This window comes from Paralichthys olivaceus, chromosome 20 (assembly GCF_024713975.1).
Source record: "Paralichthys olivaceus isolate ysfri-2021 chromosome 20, ASM2471397v2, whole genome shotgun sequence".
In the NCBI taxonomy this organism is placed as follows: Eukaryota; Metazoa; Chordata; class Actinopteri; order Pleuronectiformes; family Paralichthyidae; genus Paralichthys; species Paralichthys olivaceus.
The window spans coordinates 12,349,989-12,372,351 of NC_091112.1; the positions used below are offsets into that span (position 1 = coordinate 12,349,989).

Genomic DNA, 22,363 nt, shown 5'->3' on the forward strand with positions numbered 1-22,363 from the left:
TATCAGTGTCCCATTCCTCTGTTTCACGCTTTAACACTGTGAGGGATTTGCTCAGCAAATATTGCCCCAGTTTGACAGTGAAGGAGAGTCAGGGAGGTTTCACTCCAGACACATGCAGACAGAAAAGTATTTCAGCTCTTTTATAACTATGTGTTCCTCCCTCATCAAGGTCGCATTAGAGATGTTTGGCACTACACTTGCTGGGGGGTCGCAGGTGATGTAACGACGAGACAACATATTGGACATTAAGATGATGTGGTATTAATTTTTGCCTCAGCCGGGGTCATGAGGTCTACTATCATGGGCTATACTCTGATGTTGCCCCCACATGTATTCATTATGCATGTATATAATGATCAAATGATCTGATAATGCGTCGTGGAGCTATAATGCGCTCGTATATAGCCGGAGGTGCAAGTGTGGGCTGATTATCCTGTTAAGTTCATCAAATCAAGCTGTTAGAGAAATGGATGGCCGCGAAAGGCAAGCGCTCAGAGGAGAGAGAGAGAGAGAGAGAGAGAGAGAGAGAGAGAGAGAAGGGAGGGGGAGAGAGTATGTGTGTGGGAGGGAGACATGCAGCAGCGAGTCCAACCTCTCACTGAGGAAGGAAAAGAGTGGGGAGGGAAGAAGGAGGGGAGAAGGGAGGGAGGAATTTAGTATAGGATGGAGAGATGAGCGCCCCCTCTGGTGGCATGTGGTCAAATAATATTAATTATATTATTATACGATTAAATAGACAGACCGACAGACAGACAGACAGATAGACATATAGACAGACAGATAGATAGATAGATAGATATTATTCAAATGTCTTATACAGGTATACTATTTTTATTCTATTCTTTTTATTCATTGTGTACTCCCCATGTGGATCAATAAGCTTATGATTAAAGATAGATGGACAGGTTGAAGGTTTCATCTGTGTGTACACAGGAAGTGAAGAGCAAAGTTCCCACCAGTTTAAAAAAAGCGCAGAGGGGTCAATACTACACACCCCACCCCCTCCCTTCTCCTTTCCCCCTCCTTCCCTGTCTTCCCAGCTGCCTCTGCGGCCGAGTGGGCGCAGAGGACCCACTGTCTCCCTTGTCTCTGTGTGCAAACTTCGCCAGGCCTGGCCTTGGAGCTCTCTTGGCTCTTTGTGTGAACACATGTGCTCAGAATAGGCGCGCTGTCTCGGAATGATTTGGTTACGCCGGCCCTTGTGGTTGTAATCAAGCAGTGCTGGTGCAGGAGCAGCCCCCTCCTTTTACCCCTATATACCCCACTCCTTATACACACATACACAGTCGCATGTACCCACATTCTCCACTTTCCCATGCAATATAGACTAACGTTCAGCCAATCGATGGGCTGTTCATGGCTTCTAGATTATTCAATAAACCGCTGGACTCACGGAGTTTATGAATTTGCGCACGTATGGATGAGTTTGTTAATCGATCGGCGCATGTAGGCCATGTGTCGCAACCGGTGGTTTTTCTTGTTCACACACACACACACACACACACACACACACACACACACACACACACACACACACACACACACACACACACACACACACACACACACACACACACACACACATCTGTTAAAGTGGAAAAACTCATTGAGGAAAGCTGTGCATGGGCTAATTACTGATTTCAATAAGTCAACCCAAGCGCAATACAATAGGGCAAGAGCAACCATAATCCTATATTGAACTCAAAGATAACTTAACACTAACTGATGCACCAATAGTGTTGCTAAGTCTTTCAGACAAAGTTAGCCAAAAGTAATGATTCTCAGTCTACAGTTAAATGAGCTATTCTTAGTCAATCTCATTCAGTCTGTTTTGACTCGGATCTACTTTTATGCACGGGCTTAAGACTTGCAGCCTCTTAACCTGAGCGGGGCTGCTACTGGTGCCGCTGTCGCCGAGCCAGGAGCCGTGTTTAAACAAGCTATAAAAATGAATTATTACCAAACGCACGCAGAGACTCAGCCCCTTTTAGCGTAGGAATTGGGGAGTCCCATATGAAAATGTAAGTGGGGTTTTATTTGTGCACATTACGCCACAATTGGTCTCCTTAATGTCCGCCTCATTCATGCCACGGAGTGATTTATGAGCTCCTGAAGGCAAACATGGCTCCGGTATTCGCCAGCAACATGCACACAGTGTTAAGAGCCCTGTCATGCTTAAGATCCGTGCTGGTGTTATATGCACTTTTTTTATTCCTAAAGTTTGAGGGTGAGCACAGAAATAATTTATATTAGTTTCTCTATAAACGGTCTAAAGTTTTCTTGACTAACCTGAGAAAATGTAAATGTTTTCAAAAGTAATTTCTCAAAATTATTAGCACTAATAATTTGCAAATTAACAGCTAATTTGCAGATATTTTATAGTAATTGTACTGATACTGATCATTTATAAAGTTCACCTTCAAAGTTTCAAATAAGAAAATTGACTTCGTGGTTATTTCGTGAAGAGGCAGGGTATTCTATCTATCACTAAACAAAATTAATTTCACTGAAAATTAAATTATACAATACAAGTACAATTCAAACGAGTGTGTGCCTTCACAACTCAGTGCGGGGCCAGACTTTTTATATTCATTACCAACCTGTTGTTAGGATTTGCATATGGTCTCTATCTTCCTGTGCCCTACTTCTTTTATTTTGCATATTTTATTTTTTTTCCACATGAATAATGCAAATAGTCGATAAGTCTTCAGCCTGTAAATAGAAAAAGAAATTACTCAAAACACCAGAGAGAAAAAAGATCGTAGCAAGTTAATTGTATTCTAACAAAAATATCCAAGACATTGGAAGCTATACAAAAATAAAAATGAGCAGGTTCCATAGACCTAATATTGTATTATTATTCACATACACTCATAATTTCCATTCCAAGAGATCATTTTGATATGGTAATTACAAGCCACGTTGGAGTAGAGCTACTTCAGTGATTCAATTTCATCCTTACCTTGAATTAATCGCCAGTCAAATATCAACAGAATAAATGTGCCGCATATACAAATAACATCAGAGTTAATACCACCGTAGCCTGATATTTAATGTCCCAAGAGAAAGGAAAATAAAAGTTATTGTGATTGGTTTAATAGTTTAGATGCTGCAGGTCGATTGTAGTTAAGGACTCCGAGAAAAAATAGAAACTGTCCGTGGAAATGTCCACGGGGCTGTCCAGAGACTCTGACAGGCTCGGTGAGGCCGCGTCGGAGAGCTGCAGGCAGGAATCCGAGGAGAAAGGCTGAAAGTCGTGTATAGAAACATCCAGGGCCGGGGGACTGTCTCCATTGTCCGGGCCAGATGCAGAGCCAGGGCCCATTGTTGACATGCAGCCCGGAACAGTGGGTGACGGGTTGGGAAAATGTTTCAGATTTTTGTCATTGCTGTTCAGCGGCGCAGCAGCAAAGCCCATGGACTCTCCATTGTGGAGCTGCTGCGCGGAGCCGAGGGAGTTGTTCTGAAAGGAGCAGGTATCTCTCTCCAGCAGGGCCCCGCTTCGCTCGTACAGGGGGGCCTCGTCCTCCTCGTCGCTGTGGATTCCGTCCTCGGCGCCTTGCCCTTTCCCCTCCCCGTTGTGGTTCTCCTTGCTCTGGGTCTGCCTCTTGTGCTTCATGCGCCGGTTCTGGAACCAGACTTTAACCTGCCTCTCGGTCAGGTCCAGCAGCGCCGCTATCTCCACCCTCCTCGGCCGGCACAGATACTTGTTGAAGTGGAACTCCTTCTCCAGCTCCAGCAGCTGGGTGTTGGTGTACGCCGTCCTCAGCCGTCGAGAGCCCCCTCCTCCCCCGGCGCTCTCCACGATCTCAGGCGAGCCTGGAAAACAAGCACCACGGTAGAAAGGGATTAAAACGCAGGGCACAACAGTTGCATAAGTCCCGTCAGCGACCGTGAATCTAGCACTGAGGCTGTCTGAAACCACGAGAGAGAGAGAGTGTAGCTCAGGCACTTTGCTGCAGCAAAATGGCCGCTGGAGCTACTGACCCAGTCTCTTAAACCTTTTCACCCTTTATCTAAAAATCACCCCTGCGTAAAGATACCGATCAGATCGTTTTACGCATAAAATATGTTCAGTGTGAAGCGAACACGGTGCGATATAAAAGCAGTGAGGTCCAGGCTGGTGTGGGATACTAATGAATGCTTCAGCTGCCCTCCTCGGCAACGGCACTCCATCACTCTTCATTACTGTCACACATCAAAACTCTGCTACGACTAGAGGAATAAATCATCTAGCATCATCCAAACTTTACCCTAAACTTTTTTTCTCCATTGATACACAATTCAACAATGGTCATAAATCTTTCAAAACCGAACGATTCTAGCTGTATTTGTTGATGTATTTTTAAGGAAGGGCCTCAGGGCAGAAATTTAGCAACAGATACTAAATAGGAGTTATGCAGAAAGTGCTGCAGAAATCACCCACCTTTTGGGGAAAAGCACACGGGTCCATTGGAGATAGTGGTCGCGGTAGAGGTTGGCAGGTGGTTCCTCTTGGAGGCTTTCTTCTCCCGCATCCAGGGGTACTCCGGGGGTAAGGAGGCGGTGGGCAGCTGGCTGCATCCGTCGGGGCTGTGTCTGGGCCGGCCGTGCCGCGGATGGCCCGGGTTCAGGCTGGGAATGGTCTGCTCAAAGGGAGGAGGAATCAGTGTCGGGCGTGAAAGCGTCGAGCTCTTGATTGATGAACTTTGAAATGAATCAGCGACAGGGGGGAAAGATGTCAGGCACTCAGCAAGCGACGGCTGACTATTGATAAAACCGCTCTCTCGCTCGAATTCGTAATTCATCTCCGCTCCCTGAGAGCCGAGGAAAGTTTGCACGCGTATTTTTATAAATGTTGCGGCTCAGCGAGGACGAGGAAGAAAAAATCATTAAAAAATCTCGTGGTGGTTTTTTTCTATATCACTGATTACGGCCGTATGGGGACCGAGCTACTATTAAACTATTGAATTCATGGAGACAAGGTTGAAATTGGACCGAATTGCCTGTCACATGATTACCTCTGCCCAATGACAATTTGGGGTTTAATCAAAAGAAGCCAGTGTCTGCCTGATTGATCCAAAAACTCGGATGAAGAACGCCTCGCTCTGCTGGGAGACGACTGTTTTTATTTACATCTTTGTCCGCTCAGTTTATCCTCCTCTCGGCCCCTCCAGTCCAGTCCACTAAGCGACAAAATGTGTGTTTTTAAGAATGGCTGACGCTCACTATTACAGGGAAGGAGCCCAGCCTAGGGTGCGCGGATTCGTGCACTCCTCTTTCTCGTATTGTTTGAGGATGTCAGTGGAGAACGCCCCCACCACACTCACACACAGACACACACAGACACACTAACACACACACACATTTCACGCCAGTAGCTATTCATATAGGCAAGAGGCAGGCTCCTGAGGTGAAAAAGCAACAAACCCCAAAAAACTGATATTGAGACATCTGGACAGAAACTAACCCCCAAAATCCAGCCCAGCTCAGTGAGTGTGGTCTCCACAATAGCTGTGATTCTTCAGAGGTGCATAATAATGAAATATGCTGCGCATCCATCGACATGTGTTGTAATAAAACGCCCATCCATTAAGTTAATACTGACGGATATGACAACGTTCAGGCCATTTCATCCCCTAACAGCAGTTTAACATTTACAAACAGTGCAGGGAAACTTAGCAGCAGATACACACTGCATACATTCGCATTCACAATCACTGGTGTTTTATTACAGGCTGTTTCTTTTCGGTTGTAGAAATGTGATATTAAAACATAGGTGTTTTTCGTTTACTCCACATAAGGTCACACTTTTAAGGAGGTCATGCGCGCCCATGTTTGCGCACATTATCACAAAGACTAGCTTCAAACACACAGGAAGTCTTTGTTTTGTGATTGCAATAGTTAGATTTTTTCCACAAGCAAGATGTCATAATTATTTCCCTCTTTTGAACACCATCCTAATATTTTTGAATTTTCTCAATTATTGCATTGAAAGTGAAAAATCCAAAAGTAATAGCAGGGGTCTTCTAGCACCACAGTGGCTACAATACTGAGAGAGGCTTCCCACTGTATTTCCAGTATCAGCTCTATACCTGGAATTGCAACTATAAGCAAACACCAACACCTTCATGATCGACCGAGTAAAACGAGTACATTTGTAGTGTTCGATGGAATTGTTATTGAATGGTTCTACCCTGCAGCGTTTGGTTTGTATAGCTCTTCCAGAATAATCTGTGAAAGCCATATTTGGGATGTTATTCGTCAAGCTGCACATGTTTTATTTTCATAAAGCATTAAAAAAATATGGCTTGGTTAGTAAGAGGAGAGAGGAAGAGGAGAAGTGGTAGGCCTCTCTCTCAGTTTGTTGCTTATATACCAAACAAAGAGTCCTGGAAGCCTGCGCGCGATCAATCTTACTCGCCAAAAGGTCTGACAGCTCGGTGCCCTCACAACACATTTAAGGCTTCTAACTCTCCCCCGGATCAAATGCAGCCAGGAAGCGGCGAGAAACACTGGCCACTCAGATTAGAACCAGTTTCTGTTCGCAGTTATAGCCGAGGCTGTCGCTGGAGGGATGTTTTAATAGATAAATAAGCTCCACAAGATGCGACCATTTTCTTTTTTGGGGGGGAGGCGATAATGTGCCATCGGTGAGTACAGGGTGAAGCTTCTCCACCTGGCTTTTATCTTTGAATTGTGAGTTGGTATTTACACAATATAGTATTTGTCGTTTTGGTGGACGAGCAGGTTTGTGCACGGAGCTGATCGTGTGGTGAGGGACAGACTTGCCAGGGGGGAGAGATGGATGGCTTTTTTGGAATTACGCACAGGCTTTGTGTGCAAGGAGAGGAGTGGGTGGCGGCTTTTAGTGGACCCCAGCCTGTCCTACACACTTGTCTTTTACAGCAGGAGTGATTTAGGAGCACTTTCCCATGGATAGAAGTGCAATGAAAGAAAAACATATCCTTGCTTTGGTTAAAACGCGGTGTGTCTGCCTTACCTGCGTAAATGGCGCATATGGGTCAAATCATTGCCTTGCTGTGTGTGTGCGCGTGTATTTGTGTGTGTGTGTGCGAGTGTGTGTGTGTGTGTGTGTGTGATGGATGCAGAAATACTCGAGGCATCAGTTTTTTTTTCCTGCTTTGACACACCATGGTTCAATTGTTCTAGGTTTCCCTGCTAACCATATGTCAGGGTTAGTATGTCCATGTCCTCTTATATCAATCAGATCTAGGCTGGGAATTGGTTCTTGGTGCAAAATCAGTGAGAACAAATAATACTGCACACATATTGTAGTCATGAAAACTGAACATGGCACAAAAGGTTTTTTTTTTACTCATTTGAGAAGAATGGTAGAAAACTCTGGGTAAAACCCAACAAATTAAAGACACATTTTCCCCAGGAAATCTAAATGATATTCGAAAACAAAAGAAGAATTTTTGCTCCAAGGGGGTCTGGATTGTATTTGGGAATTTCATTAATATTATGAAATACCTGCAAATCATGAAAATAAGTCCACATTCTATAAATGTATGGTAATTTCTACACAGCGTTTTCATTTCAGTAAATTGCACAAAGGAATATTTCGTTTAGGTTTTTAGTTTTCCACTAATAATTTCCTTTGCTGTAACCATCCTGGATTTTAACGTTGGCATCTGTAAATCTGTGGCGTAATGAGACCAATAAGATCCCGCCATGATTCCAATCCAGCCGGTTTATAGCCATGCCCGCATTTGACTGACTGCACATATCAGGGAATTATTTTTCAAACGACTTCTCATTTAGCTTGTTGTCTTCCTGCAGAATCTCCAGAAGGTCCCGGCTGACATTTTTCTTTTATTATTATGGATGTGCCCACGCAGATGAGAGGAGGGGAGAGGGCCACCCGAGTTTTCTCCACGTCGAATCAAGAGGAGAGAAAAAACATTTGAGGAGCTTTTATCTGCAGCCATTTCTTTTCGAATGTAGAATACTGAATGTTGATTATGGCAAATAATTCTACTTTTTTGTGTGCGTAAATAACAAACATATAGATTGTCCTATTCATTTTTTTATTATTATAATAATCATTGTTATTATCCTAAATGTATTTTTGCTTTTCTGTTATCATCTTTAATACCAGGATGACATTTTTAACAATAATAAAACTGAATGATTAAATATTAGAATTTTATTTCTAAGCTGCTTTGTATTTGATTTTGTGATGGGATGCGTTTGGACTTAAAACTGAAGAATATGCTACAATTATATTTCAATTATTTTTATTCATTTCTTCGAACTGGAGCAGCATGGAATGTATGACATCGAAAAGAAAATTGATGGTCTGTTCCTTTTTTTTCTTCAATAAAGAAACTGCTAACGTGTGTCCCTTGTCCTTCCACACTTATTGCATGACTGATTGATTTTACATTGGTGGAGAAAAACAAAATACCTCCTCGAAGAAAAAAAAATGGAAACATAGGCTATAATACCAACATGGTGCCGCTGCTGCTGGGGAGCGGCAGACTACATGTAGAGGGCCGAGACGCTACTATCCATCAACCTTCTCCCCACACAACGATTGCAGGGGTGTCAAATAATACTAAAGGACTCTTATCTTAACACCAAACAAAATAAATAACATTAGAAAAAGTCCAATAGAACCAAACAAAAACAAGGGGGCTGCGTTTAAACTCATGACCCTTGATTTTTTTTCTTTTTGAAAATGTGTTTCCCTCATAATCCGAGCTCGTGGCTCCTGAAGGATCCTTTCACAAGTGCAACAAAATGCATAACACAATTCTTCAACTGCGGATAAATAAAAAGACGGACAAATTCACATTAAAAATGACTAACATACGTTCATAATACCCTGTTTGCGTTTCAGCTTTAAAAAAAAGATTTAAAAAAACAAAAAGATTAAATAGGCCTATGCATATACTGTGCCCCCCCTCCCTCCCGCTCTAGAGTCCTACAGCCCAGATAAAGGTCTTTGAAAGACAATGACACGAGCAAATAGAGAAAAATCCAAGCAAGTCGTGATTATTCATCCTACGCTACTTCACACATCAAAACTATAGAAAACATAAACAAAAGCGGAGAGGAGGTGGAAGCCGTGAGGAGGCGCAGAAACAAAGCGGTAATGTGTCTGTAGGTGGGTAAGACAATGGGCGGAGTGATCCGAGCTGCGCCACCGCTACAGATGCGTCAGTTTGGGCGCTTCCTGGATTCTTCCCTGAGAGTAGTGCGGCGTAAGGTCTGTGTACGTCGGTGTCGGATCACACACTCCGTGATGCTGACTGTTGCCCATTGTGATTGCTCCATTATAGTCCATGTTTGCGGACGGCGGGTGCGGGAGGTGGGTCAGACCGAAAACCGAGGCCCCGGAGTTGGGCATAGACTCGATGTAGCCTCCGCCGACATAAACGGGGCTGCCCTGCATGTGCGTCCCGTAGTTGCCATTGCCTTGGAGAGGGTGCGCGTCATACTCGGGCGTGGCCGAGTCGGTCCCGGGATACCTCTTCTGGGAGGGCGGGCAGTTGTTGAGGGAGCTGTTCAAAGGAGGGGGGTATGACGTGGCCATACCGTACGCGTTCTGATGCGGTTTATTGTAAGACGTCGGCGACTGGGATTCATAAGGAACACTGTTTACAAGAGAATGCATAGAGTTGAGGTATCCTCCGCCACCGCTGGAGGCCGGGCCCACGGGGCTCCGCGGGGACTGTCCCCCAGGGGAAGGCATCATACCGACGCCCTTCTGATCCTTCTTGTATTTCATCCTGCGGTTCTGGAACCAGATTTTGATCTGTCTCTCGGTGAGGTTGAGCAGGTTCGCCATCTCCACCCTCCGGGGTCTGCAGAGGTACCGGTTAAAGTGGAACTCCTTCTCCAGCTCCACTAGCTGGGCGCTGGTGTAAGCTGTCCGGGCCCTCTTCGATGCCGCTGACCCCGGAGGACTCTTGTCTCCGGGGCAACTCTCCACTGTCAGGGAGGAGGAGAGGAGGGTGTCAGTCAGTAATCCAGACAGACAGAGCGGGAGAGGTACAGAGGTAGAGGCAGGAAAGTGAGAGTGAAAGCAATACCGTGTGGCAACACGCACACAGCTGATAACAAACCTCCCCACCATCAAAAAGGGTGGGGAACACTTTACTAGATAAATATGTGTTCCAGTACTGCGCATGTGTATGTGCGCGCCTGAAATACATCACAACATTTTGATTAATCTACACCCTCCTGCTAAACACGAGGGTTATCATCAGGGCTCCATGAGACAATTAACAATCAATGTATGCATACTGCACCTACAGTTACAGCAAAGCAGAAAAGGGTAGTGAGTCAGTGCTGGTTCTGGTGCCAGGTATCCTCAGATTTACCACTAAAACATTTTGACCCCCATCTTCCCCCGTAGTCACACAGCGAGCACACGCGTAATGCAAACACAAGCATTATGTATTCCTCGGGGTGTATAAAGCAGCTCGCCTTGCCCTCACTGATAAGCCTCCCCTTCCAAGAGGGCTGGAGCTTGGCTGCAGAATAGCAAGGTGTTGGTCTACTTACCGCCGTGGCAGACGGCCAACACTTAATAAATTTCCCTACCTGTCGCCTAGACCTGGAGCAAGAGGAATGCAGCAGACGCATCCTGACCTCATGTTACAGAGATGAAAAAGTTAGCACGTGGCATTAGGGATTCCCACGTACTGTATGTAGGACAATCACTGCTAACAACAGTGATTATTGCAATAAAATCTAGAATTAAAGGCTATAGTTATGATTTGTAAGAGAGGCTGGTGTGTACTAAATGCAGGATTATTGTTGCTTTTCATAAATGTCAGCACCTCAACGTGTTGTTAAAACTAATAAAAACACTTGCACAGACATTAATCACACCACCGACACTGCTTTGCCTCCATCCACTGTAGAGGAGTAAATGTAACTTACCATAAGAAGTGAGCATCTCTGAATCTATTGGTGGCGTATAAATAACCCCCCACCCTCAAAAAAAGAACAACCCCCCCGCCTGACGTTTACCAGGTCGTTATCCAAACGTGCGTAAAATATGAACGGTAGCGCTTTTAGAATCGCTAAAAATGTATGAAAACACCTTCACATAATAAAAGGCGCCATATTGCGTCCTATTTCAGGCTCCTACTGTGGGTGACTGAATCTAAGATCGTTACAAAAATGCCCAGATAATTTATAAAATCTATGGAAACGAGCAACTCTGAATCTTAGATTAGCTCCATCCTGACCCAAATAGGATTTGCAACTGTGCTTAAAGGTGCTTTCATACATGTCTGCACCTCATTGTGATGTCAAGAACTAATCACAAACGTTCTATATACGGAACCCTAGGATTACATGTTCCAAATATGCTTTGCAGTTGGTGCGAAAAATTATAATTGGGAAAATAGCATCTCTTAAATTTAAATTAGGTCTATTTCAGTGAAGATCATTAAAACACAAACTCCCCACTCTGACCCACCAAGTTTTCCTTTCGTCAAAACAGCAGCATGTGGCTTGCGTAAACGTGCGTAAAACGTGCGTAAAGAGCTTTCCATAAATGTTAGCACTTTTACGGGCTGTTAAAAAGTAATGAAAATGCCTTTCCAAACATAAATCAAAATGAAGACACGTGACTATGCAGTGCTACTTTGCATTATAGGTATCACGTAGCCTAAAATTATTTCCTTAATATAACTATAAACCACAAAATGTGTGGGAAGAGGTCATAAGCACCTCTAATTTCTTAATTTGGTTATATATAAATAAACATACCCCCAACACTCGCCACCCTCTGACCCACAAAGCCTCCCACTAATAAAACAGCAGGACAACCTGAACAACTGTTGTGCGTGTTTGTTTGTTGTCTCTCCGGGAACATTATGTGATCAGTGGAGGTGCGTGTTTACAGTAAGGACAGGTCAGATGCAGGGCACAGAGTCGACAAATGGTGGAACCTACTTCCAATGTTGAGGCACGTGAATAAACCCTGCAGTATAAAGTCTTCACTGGCACTTTGGAGAATGAGATAAACGATAAGTTAATAAGACTATAAAAGATTTGAAAAAAAAACAAACAATCTCCTTTACAAAGTGGATATGAATACAATAGATTCAGCACTTGTTCATGTGTGATATGAGGTGTTGATTACACCCTGTGGGCCTTTTCTTGTGAACAATGTTTCCTACAGAATTAATAAAGATTATATAAATATAGTGCAATATAATAAAACAAGGAGCTCTCTGACACTGGCACAGAAATGAAATGAGCTGTTGCTGTCCTGTTGGGATTTGCCCACCCCTCCCTCCTATACCTGCTCAGCCACCCACACTGTATTTTGTGCTCCCTCAACAACACTTATGTAACTTTGCGGTCATGGGCTATCAAGTTCTATGTGTGTGTGTGTGTGTGTGTGTGTGTGTGTGTGTGTGTGTGTGTGTGTGTGTGTGTGTGTGTGTGTGTGTGTGTGTGTGTGTGTGTGTGTCAGTAGCAGCAGTGTTTAGGTTCCAGGTACCTGAACTGGTGCTACCGGTGGGTTTCTGCTTGGTGTTCTGACGGGACTCCTTCATCCAGGGGAAGATCTGTTTGCCGCGCGCGTTGGAGGTCGGTGAGTCGTTCTTGGCACCAGGCTGGCTGGACCCGTTGCTCGCGTTTTGGCTGATAGCACCGGGGGATTGTGAGGGAGGGGGCGGACCTGACACCGGCACCTGCGGTTGATTGCTTTCGGGATGGACCTGGGACTGCGCCGCCTGAATGGCTGTGGTCCTGTCGCAGCCCTCCGCCATCTCCCCCGGCTTCTGCAGCGCCACGGAGCCGTCAGGAGACTGCAGGGAGCAGGCAGGTCGATGGTACTCACTTTCCACATGAGAGGCCCGGGGATATTGGACCTGATTGGCATCATAACTGAAGCCATTTGCGCTTTGATATGGGTAGCCACTGTAAATTGCGGAGCTGTCGTAGTAGGTTGCCTTTTGCATCTCGCCGTTTCCCAATATTTATTTCAGAAACTGACAGGGTCTTGACACCCGTGTAGAATAACATTGGCACCCCGTGGTCACGTGACGCCTCTCCGCCAATGGCCTCCTCGGGTGAACCTAGGGTTACAAGAAGCACTGTGAGGAGAAGAAATGGTGGCGATCCATCTTACTTTTCAATACAAGGCTGACACTGGAGACTATGGAGGCAAGATAGGGCCAACAGTCCTGTAGACTATTACCGTTTACCTTATGGCTTACACAGGGCACAAAGGCACGAACTAACCTTCTATTACCATCTGTGCCAAACAACATTAAAACAAAGACCTTTTTTTCAAAAGCATTTCACATTGCTAAATTATTTTTAGGACCTAACAAGAAACTGCATGGCATTTTAAACCTTTGATACTATCAACGATAAAAACTGAATACAGAGTTACAGTATGAAGAAAAGGGCTTTAAGTGCAAGGGGGAGGGGGGTGGGGGGGTGGGGGGGTACAGGGAAAGCTTGTTAGTGGGTTACCACACAGGAAAATAATATTTCTGTTACATTGTTATTCTACCAACAGGGCTGTCAACAGTGGATCTAGTTTCCTTGTAGCAGCTGAAAACATCCCCCGTGTCCCACAAACGTTTCAGAGCATTTTTGTTTTTTCACCATTAGTTAAAAAATAGCCTCCTTCAGTGAACAGCCACCTGGCACAAACCATAAACAACCGCATTCTCTCCTTCTCTTTTTTCTTTTGTTTTCGTTTCTTTCTTTTTCTGTCTGTCTTTGCGTGCTGCAAGATAAATGGAAAGAGCCACGAGGAAACCTGAAAAACCGGGCGGGCATCCGTGCATCTCCATGACCAGAGTGTGAACTTTTCCTCGCAGGCCCGGTAGTAATGACTGCTGTTGGTGCTGCCTGTGCGGCGGCCCGTCGCGGTGATATATGAGGGGTCAGTGGGCCGGCACGGCACGGCTCTGCTCGGGGGGAGAGACCGAGCCCCCGGTTCCAAGGCGCATGGAGACGCGAGGACGGCACACCCAGAGTCTGCTGCTGAAGCACCGTAACTCATGCAGGTAACCTCGGGGATCCGCCTCAGAAAGATTATTAGAGATACTTTAAACTACAGTCGACGCAGCAGGTCACTTTCTTAATAATGTGACGTTACTAATAAAATAGTAGAATAGTTAGTGGACTGAAAAAATAGTTTAATACAAGGCGCCATGATAATAATAATAATTATTATTATTATTATTATAATGTACAAAATTATGAAATATAGTCAATAATTTCAAGTAAAGCATTAAACTACTGTTATATAAAGCAATATAGAAATTAGACAAATACAAACTTATTGCAACATGTTAAATAAATTTAGCTACTGAAACTAAAAGGGCCTGCTATTGTGTCTGATAGTAAAAAACTGAGAACAACATTAACGACGTTTGTCTGTAGGATGCAATCAAACTTTAACTTAATTTCCCAGTCCAAGGGTATATGAGGATATGGATCTTCTATACATATGGACTGTGAGCGCATTTTCATAAATTGAGCTGAAATAAGTAATGTGAAACGTCGAACACCACTGGGGTTTTGCATGGGAGCAAAACAAGAAGCAAATCAGTAGAAAAATGAGCCCTCAGCGCAGCTAAACCGCAGACTGAAAGAAGGTGTCTCCACCATCTCATGACCTGGAAAAGATACCAGAAAGCTCTGCGGTGAATATCTCCAGACGCGACATGGCGATAGTCATAAAATGGCAAGAGAAAGAGAGACAAAAGACAGACTTGAGCTGTGCGCGCAGCTCTCTGCTCCACGCTGGAGAAATCTGGCTGCCTGACTGTGTGTGTGAACTCTTCCTGAACCGAGATCTAAGTCATACGGTGATAAATCACCGCACGACACACAAACTCCGCCATTTACAACCGAGGGAGCCTATTTCTGGCCTGCTTACCTTATCCTCTGACGACGAATGCACAGCAGCGAGCAATATTTTCTCATTCAGCGACGAAATCGATCAAAGCAGTAATCCAGGGGAAAAAGTTTAAAAGGCAGGGCTGGCTGAGTGAAGCAGCAGCAGCAGACTGCGCCCTGCCATGCACCAGGCATTAGCAGCCACAACAAAAAAGGGAAGAGCAGAGAGAAACCCCTTTCCTCTTTTCCTTTTCTTTTTTTCCTCTCCTTATTCGACGTGGATGGGTAAACCGAGATTACGAAAGCAGGCGTGAGCAGTCGGGTCAGCGAGATAAGAGTTATCTGGCCCCAGGATTGGATTTATCGTCATGCTATAGAGCAATGGCCAGGGCTTCATACCAATATTAAAGCCAACCAGGGCTGTGCTGGGCTATGTGATCCTTCACCAGTACCATGCAGACACCAGTGAACTGCCCCGAACCAGAGCGTCACCATAGACAAGAAAAATTATGCAAATGAAGTAGCGCCTTGGAAAGCCAGTTCAAATCAAGTAGCTGCCTCTCCTCCTCCCCCAACCAAATGAGGTAGTGTGTCAAGAAAAAACATATCGTTACTTATAGCGTGGAAGTCCATCCCTAGTGTTTTAAATCTGTTTTGTTATTATTTACCCCGAGTCCTGCAGTTGGAATTATGAGCCCAGTGGATGAGACGTTGGAGAGAAGGGAGAATACAAAGGAATAATCAGGCGCTGACCGTGCTGCATTTCCATTTGCATGGAGCATAAAGGGCTTCTATCCACAGCTTAATCATTAACCCGCAGATTTTGCATTTATTCCTCAAATCTTTTGGCACAAGCTAGGACGCTCTAGTCGTTTTCATCCCTTCGCTCTGTGTCCCACTGTCTGCATGGCTTCTTGTGTGGAGAATACAACTTTTATCTGTATATTTTTTTTAAAGCACAATAACCTCAGATCATATCCGTGTTCGTAGTATGTCAAGGGAAAAACCCCACGAGGAGCAGGGTGTGAAAAAAGGGAAGAAGTTGCATCTCCAAGAGGCAAAGCGGAGGACATGCAGCCAGGAACAGTGGAGAAGAGAGCCGGCAGCAGAGGGAATCCCTCTGCATGGTGAGGCTGTCTTTAACAGCCAAAAAGAAAAAAAATCAAAGGAGGGGGAAAAAAATAGATTTATGTCCTCTCAGCTTCCTGAGGCTGTAAACACGTCCTGATCTGCAGCTTCTCTGCTGCTTTCAATGGCACAATTTAAAAAAGGTAGAACACATGCACGGCGGGCGTGGGAGGGTGAGTGGGACAAAAATCCACGCGTGAGGATTTTTTTCAGCCAACTCGGCGTTTTCTTTTCCAAACCAGAGCAGTCAACATTGTATAATTATTTACTTCTTTGTGTTTTCCTAAAATGCTGATTCGCCTCTCTCTTTAATTTGGCCCTGAGCAGGAGGTTAAATGTCAGTGAGGTGGTGGTTGGTGCTGCATCTGCCGTGAGTAATAATAACAAAAAACGACATGGGAAAAAAATTTCTCAAATGTCGATGAAAGACAAAAACATTTTCAAAACTTCAGAGCAGTAAACTCGAGCGGCCACAAGCAGATGGCTTTCACAGAAAGTAGTTTTTGAAGGGAGCGAGGCAGCGCTCCAAGAGCTGCGATTCCCCTCGTCACTTTTATAGTGACAAATTACACCACAAAGACAAGTGGAGGAGAAGGAAATATTGCGTACGGCCTGGTCATATCGCTACTGCAAAGGAAACGTTACAAGCCACGCGCTGCCTCTCTGAGAGCTGCGGTGGGCGTGTGTGGTACTTATTAGAAATTGAATAAGGATATCACCATTGAGCATTCATAACACAAATCAATAAAGATATATGGACTTACCGAAGGCGGCTCAAGGTGTCTCGGAGACCTTGCGATGGCCTGAATTCACTCGGCAGGATTTCTGCAATGAAAGAAATATCAACATCATTTTTTTTACGTGTTTTGTAAATTAGATATTTGTTAACATTATTTTCAAGTGAGCTATCCTTATATATGCCAACGTAGAAATGTAGATATAAATAGTGAAGCTGTTGTTATTGTGCGTAAATGTTTTGGGCCCTGCATGAGTTTAAATGGTGCACAAAGAGCAAAGAGCTAAATCCAATAAAATTCGTTGCATGCATTATCAAAATTGTATTGTAATTTCATCAATTTAAAAACAGGCTGCGTGTGTGTAATAAAACATTTGCAGCGTATGGAAACCATAAAGTCTGAGTTCCCTTTGATGATTTGCAACCAAATATCACCCAGATTAATTTCATCCATAGAAAACACGAGAATATGAAATACTAATGAACAAAACGGATGAATTAAAGCCATATATGAAGACTATTCTGGGACAAAAACAACATCTCGGCCAAGCATTGCGGCACTATCACTAAAATATAAAAATGGGTCTATGCAAATAACGAGTTTGTTGTTTCCCTGCTGGCTGCTGAGCATTTTCCCCACAAACTGATCGAATAGTCATTAGCTCTCGCGCACCATCTTCCCCAAGTCCCCGTGCCCATAAATCAAGCTGGAGCGCCGTGACCCCAGCGCGGCCGCGCGGTCCTGGATGGCACTCTGTCTTCCATTATATCCTCGTTTCCCCGGCGGAGCGACACAACCCCACCGCTTTCCACTACATTTCATGGAGCTCATCTTGATGTACCATTTTACGCACGAAAAAAATAAAATCCACGCGTAAAAGACACAAGATGTTGGTTTTATAGGACAGGTTGAACCTTAGAGCGGCCGCGCGCTTTGTTTGGGTTTTCCTTGCAAGCTGATATTTAAATGGCCGCTCTATTTACAAACGGTAATACAGGCCTGTTTATCCCAAATGGTAGCTCGTGATATTAAAAAAATGATTAGAACAGAAATATTGAACTGATAGTGGATTATAATGCCAAAAAGGAACAAACGCCTGCCTATAATATGGAAAGCGTTTTGCTACCTGTCTATTTTGTAGCCCTGCAAGAAAACCCTGGACCCTTTTTACTGACCTCTGCCTCTCGCGGCAATAACTCACGACAGTAATGAACAATCGGCGGAAATACCTCAAAATAAAATCCATCCTCCCAAAGCACGGGCTCTGTCCGCGTGGAAAAACATATCCGTCCGTGACAGCAGTATAATACATCCACAAACCCGGGATCCTCTGTCTTTTCAGTCTGCCTCCTCTTTTCTTTTTTCTCCCCCTCGACAAACAAACTACACGGCCCGGACTCTCCTCACGGAAAGTGGGGGTAACCCGCATATAATCAGCATCATATGGCCAGACCGGGGCTCCGGTTTTCTTCCCCGTGCCATAACACCGCGCAGTATTATGCGCCGCGCTCACGTGACGCAACGTCAACTTAAATCCCTTTATTTGAGCCCGTGAATCATTAATGGAGGCAGTCGTTGCCCCCGAGGAGAAGCGGATCAGTTTGGAGGGAGAAAAAAAGAGGGGCTGTGTGACAGTGCGATGTATCTGGCAGAGGAGCGAGGCTCTCGCAGAGAAGCAGCTTTTTCCACGTGTCGCCCATTCAGAGGGAAGGACTGTTCTGTCAGGTTTAAAGTGCCATATATTTGGAGCCTGTTAGCGGCTGAAAGACCTAATCCTGCTGTATTATGCTTGGTTTCAAGTGCAGCCACGGCTCGGAGCCAGGCTAAAACCAAAGTGTTTTGCACTGCAGCGTGACAATTCGCACTATGTGAGAATGAGGAGGCTTTCCCTACAAAATACCATTTGAGGATGGCATCGTGATTACTCATCACACCAATAAAGCTCTCCCTCTCTCATTTCTCTCTATTGCACAGCCGGGGTTGTAGAGTGCATTACACACTGCTCAACTCAATATCGCCCCCCGCTCTCATGGTCAGACTTGGGCTGTAGTATCACTTAGTCAGCTCCTGCCTCTCCATCAGCACAAGCCTGCATGCTGCTGGCTAAAGTGGAACAAAACGTCACACGTTTACCTGTCCAACATAAAGAGGCTGTGAGTCCCGGTGGTCGTGAGTTGTGCGTGTCAGTCAGCAGTGGGCGGAAAGTGGAGGTGAGGTAACCAAAGAGTGGCTGCTCGACCCCGCTGATCAGAACAAGGACCCCCATTAGACCTACATGCACTTATGCGTTTCCTATGACTAACTGAGTGATGGCAGAATTCACAGGTTTGCGCAAAGGAAGAGTTTTGCAGCTTTTGCAGATGTGAGGGGAAGGATCATGTGGCAAAAAGTGTCGATTAAGCCACTATCTTGGCCACCATAATTTTAAACCAACGTCTTATCCAAAGAGTGTGCCACGCGTGCGTCGTGGAATAAATCTGGCTTCTACCCTTCTAGGTTTTGCCAAAAGTCGTAGCCCCCGGAAGAGCTCCTCTCTTTTTCGGCACCGTTTGGCGCTTGTTTTCCATCAACGCCGAGCAGCGGGCGTGGAAAAATCCCAACACAACTATTAATCATTCGGGGCGGACATGGACGGCATCCCACTCCCACATCAGCCTTTGTCCTCTCAAACTACAACTTGAGCGGCAAACTTTTAAAGACGGGAACAGAAGCAGCACCAGCTCTCATTAATTCACCTTTAACACTGACAAAACTGAAGAGGAGGAATGTAAAATGTTGAGGATTAAAAGTGAACTTTTACGCACAGCTTTTTACGCACGGTTATGAAAAGAAGATTGTTACTCGTTTGTGAAAGAGAATGCATGTGTGTAAAATAAGTTATTTTGTTCTGTCTTTGTCCTCCAACAGATGGAAGCTGTCACTAGGATTACTTGGCTCGACATGAACGTGCACTGGAGGCTCATCCAACCTTGCCTTTCGCCACCACACCTGAACTCTCCCCTGACCCGGGCAGAGGCACACAGAGTCGAGTGGGTGATCTAAACCAGAGGCCCTTACATTTTTCACATTTTGCTCAACTTTTTTTTACACAGATTTGCCTTTTGCACAAATGTAGAAGTTGATTGATTATGTTTAAATCTCATCTATTTTAGCATTAAACAAATGTTTCAGAGGTATTCACACAAATCAGGGCTCCTTATCACTGTCAGCGAAGAGGAGTTAGAGGCGCAGACCTCTGGATGTTGGCCAGTCGGCGGTCCATATCTTCCCACAATGTTGACACTCGGAGCTCTTAACAGCCGGGCTTGGGTTACCGATACACTCAGCCGAAGATAACTCTTTCTGCGAGGTTTACACCGGCCAACATCAAGGCTAATGCGAAATTCAACGCCTTAAGCAGATAGGAGCCATCTCTCATGGACGCAGAGCAGCACTGGGGCGGATTATAGGACTGGAGATCTGTGCTTATGTAGGAGGTTGTAATAAAGCTATTTGATTTTCATGTTGAACTCAAACGCTCTTTGAAACTGAATGTTTTCAGATAACATAGCCTACAAAGGTTTTTGTGCAATAGCTGCCTATTAAATTTTGGAGGTAAGTGCAAAACAGGTCAATAATAATAATAATATTCATAACGATAGCCTACATATTTTACGAATCATAAGAGCTTTGTTAATGTTTAACCTGTGTCTAAACTGGCCATTGTGTTGACTCTAATGAAAGGCTCTTTCATGCTGAGTTGTCCTGACAACTTTTAGAAGCAACAGATCAGCCCTTTGCATTGTCACTGTCCTTTAAGCAGCTTTTCTGCCATTTATGAAAATGAAAAGTGATAAATAACCACTTTTAAAATTCAGGGAGACAGTTCTTAAGCTTTTGTTATATCCCTGAAAATAATCCACCATGCCAACATGAATGCAGAGTTTTTACTTAAGACCACCACATTTTAACACTGCAGCCACATTTATTGTTGACGTATGTCTTCATTTTGATTTTAATTTTTAAATGTGCACATTTAGTTTTTCAAATGACTTTACCATCTTACTTGTTGCTTTGATTCAAAGGATTATTAACTTGTGAGAAATTGGACATGTTATCATGCATCATATTTTCTAAAATGTTCAATATGATACAAGGAAAGACTATGTTTTAATAGACAACATTTTAACACAAATATAACCACATTGTAATGTCTTCAATGTTTGGCAATAAAACTGATTATCAGATATGGGTAAAATCATAATTTCAACGACTTTAGAAAATACAAATAACATATCATATTTAAACACATTTTACAATTTACATGGACAGAAACAATTTGATATGAAAGATCATTAAACAACTCAACTTCTGGGAAATTTAATATTTTTTAAGAAACTAATGGGAAAAACAAATCTTCCAAATCTACTCACAAGTCATGGCGGTGTGTGCCCAGCAGACAGAGTTGTGTCAGGGGAGAAGAGCTCTGACTCGTACCCTGCAGAGGATCACTTCAAATGAAAATAAGGCAGATTTTCAGATCTATTTCTGATCCCCGGGGTATTCATTATTCAGCAAGTCACGTGGACGTGCGAATTAAAATTTCAGTACATTGGAATTGACCTCTATTCGCGAATCAAATGACTTGAAATCTGTACTTTAACTAGTTGGGACTTCTCGGAGTCTGCAGTGCCAATCAGCTTCAACGCCATCTTCCGCAGAGCTTCCGTGTCTGCATGCAGCGCCGCACAGAGCTGAGGTTTTGCAGAAGCATGCTGCAACATTTCTGCAGCAAATGTTGTCATCTTCGTTTTATTCAGGCTACACAGAGATGTGCGTTTAAGAAATGGATGACTTACAATTAAATATCCCGTAAATAAGATGTAAACTTTTTTACTTTGGCTATTGTGGTGAATGTAAATGTTATCTTATTTACTAATAAATACATTGTCAGTCGATTTATTATCCAGTTACTGACTAAATATTTGTTAAGACACCATCGTTACTACAGCAGACTCAGAGCCATAGAAGATTACAAGCACAATACCAGCATGTATGTGCTCATATCTGCCCTCTGTGCGCGGCCTGACAGGGGTGTTTCTGTGATGGATTGCAGAAAAGCTGTCTCCAAGAATAATTTGGGGGAAATTCATGGGTCGGATTCACACCTAAACATCGTTTTTGTTTCTGTGCTGTCTCTGGGCAAAATCTGAAATGAAAAGAAAAAGGGCTCGTGGAGGTCTCGGTGCTGATGTATGGTCTGAACATTGTGTGTGTCGAGAGGTCAGGGGTCAGAAGAAGTGCTCCGGGCCGGTGATTGGCCAGAGCTGGCTGTGTCCCCTGGTTGAACTCTCTATTGTTTGGATGTAGCAGGTAGTGACCAACACTCACACCCTGGTGCACTGAGGTTGGCTGAGATCTCCTTATAATGGTCGCATGAGAACAATATGAGTTGCCGGATATATTTCACTATTTGGAATTTAGATTAATATTCGTGACATTAGAAATGCCTGTAACATGTGGATCCAACAGTTTATACCTGATATTTCTTCTAAAATTGGTGTAAATCCATGAAAATGCGCATGACAACCGTGCACATTTTACGTGATTCATCCAGTTGAACATTGAAATATTCAAAATATGGTGTAAGAGCACATTTTATGGGATGTATTGTATCCAAA

The 22,363-nt window shown here is 44.1% G+C and overlaps 2 protein-coding genes and 1 long non-coding RNA gene across 11 annotated transcripts in view; 1 reads left to right on the plus strand and 2 right to left on the minus strand.

Moving 5' to 3' along the window:
* Window positions 1–1,522: 1,522 nt before the first annotated feature.
* Window positions 1,523–5,324, minus strand: LOC109631623 (homeobox protein Hox-A2a). Of its 3 annotated transcripts, none has more exons than XM_069516954.1 (3): window positions 5,116–5,263; window positions 4,427–4,625; window positions 1,523–3,819 (listed from the first exon to the last, which is right to left on the minus strand). In XM_069516954.1, exons 2-3 carry the CDS (start codon window positions 4,515–4,517, stop codon window positions 3,095–3,097), a joined length of 816 nt encoding a protein of 271 aa, XP_069373055.1. In that variant the 5' UTR covers window positions 4,518–4,625; window positions 5,116–5,263; the 3' UTR covers window positions 1,523–3,094. The 3 variants fall into 3 exon arrangements, with proteins under 3 accessions (XP_069373055.1, XP_069373054.1, XP_019946043.1); XM_069516953.1 differs by having other exon boundaries at window positions 5,001–5,258; XM_020090484.2 differs by having other exon boundaries at window positions 4,427–5,324.
* A 1,301-nt stretch (window positions 5,325–6,625) lies between these two features.
* hoxa3a (homeobox A3a) overlaps window positions 6,626–22,363 on the minus strand; it is a 43,872-nt gene continuing 28,134 nt past the window's right edge. For 4 of the 7 annotated variants that reach the window (XM_069516949.1, XM_069516947.1, XM_069516951.1 and 1 more), the window contains 3 exons: window positions 16,731–16,791; window positions 12,476–13,055; window positions 6,626–9,942 (listed from right to left, as the gene is read on the minus strand). In XM_069516949.1, the coding sequence (XP_069373050.1) occupies window positions 9,158–9,942; window positions 12,476–12,938 (1,248 nt within the window). In that variant the 5' untranslated portion in view covers window positions 12,939–13,055; window positions 16,731–16,791 and the 3' untranslated portion in view covers window positions 6,626–9,157. Of the gene's footprint in view, window positions 9,943–12,475; window positions 13,056–14,878; window positions 15,954–16,730; window positions 16,792–17,932; window positions 19,591–21,115; window positions 21,194–22,363 lie in introns of those variants that run through there. The other 3 variants (XM_069516948.1, XM_020090474.2, XM_020090476.2) reach the window with 3 other exon arrangements.
* LOC138405967 (uncharacterized) lies at window positions 13,062–20,218 on the plus strand. Its single transcript, XR_011239638.1, has 2 exons — window positions 13,062–14,000; window positions 19,611–20,218. It is a non-coding gene; the product is annotated as an uncharacterized lncRNA (long non-coding RNA).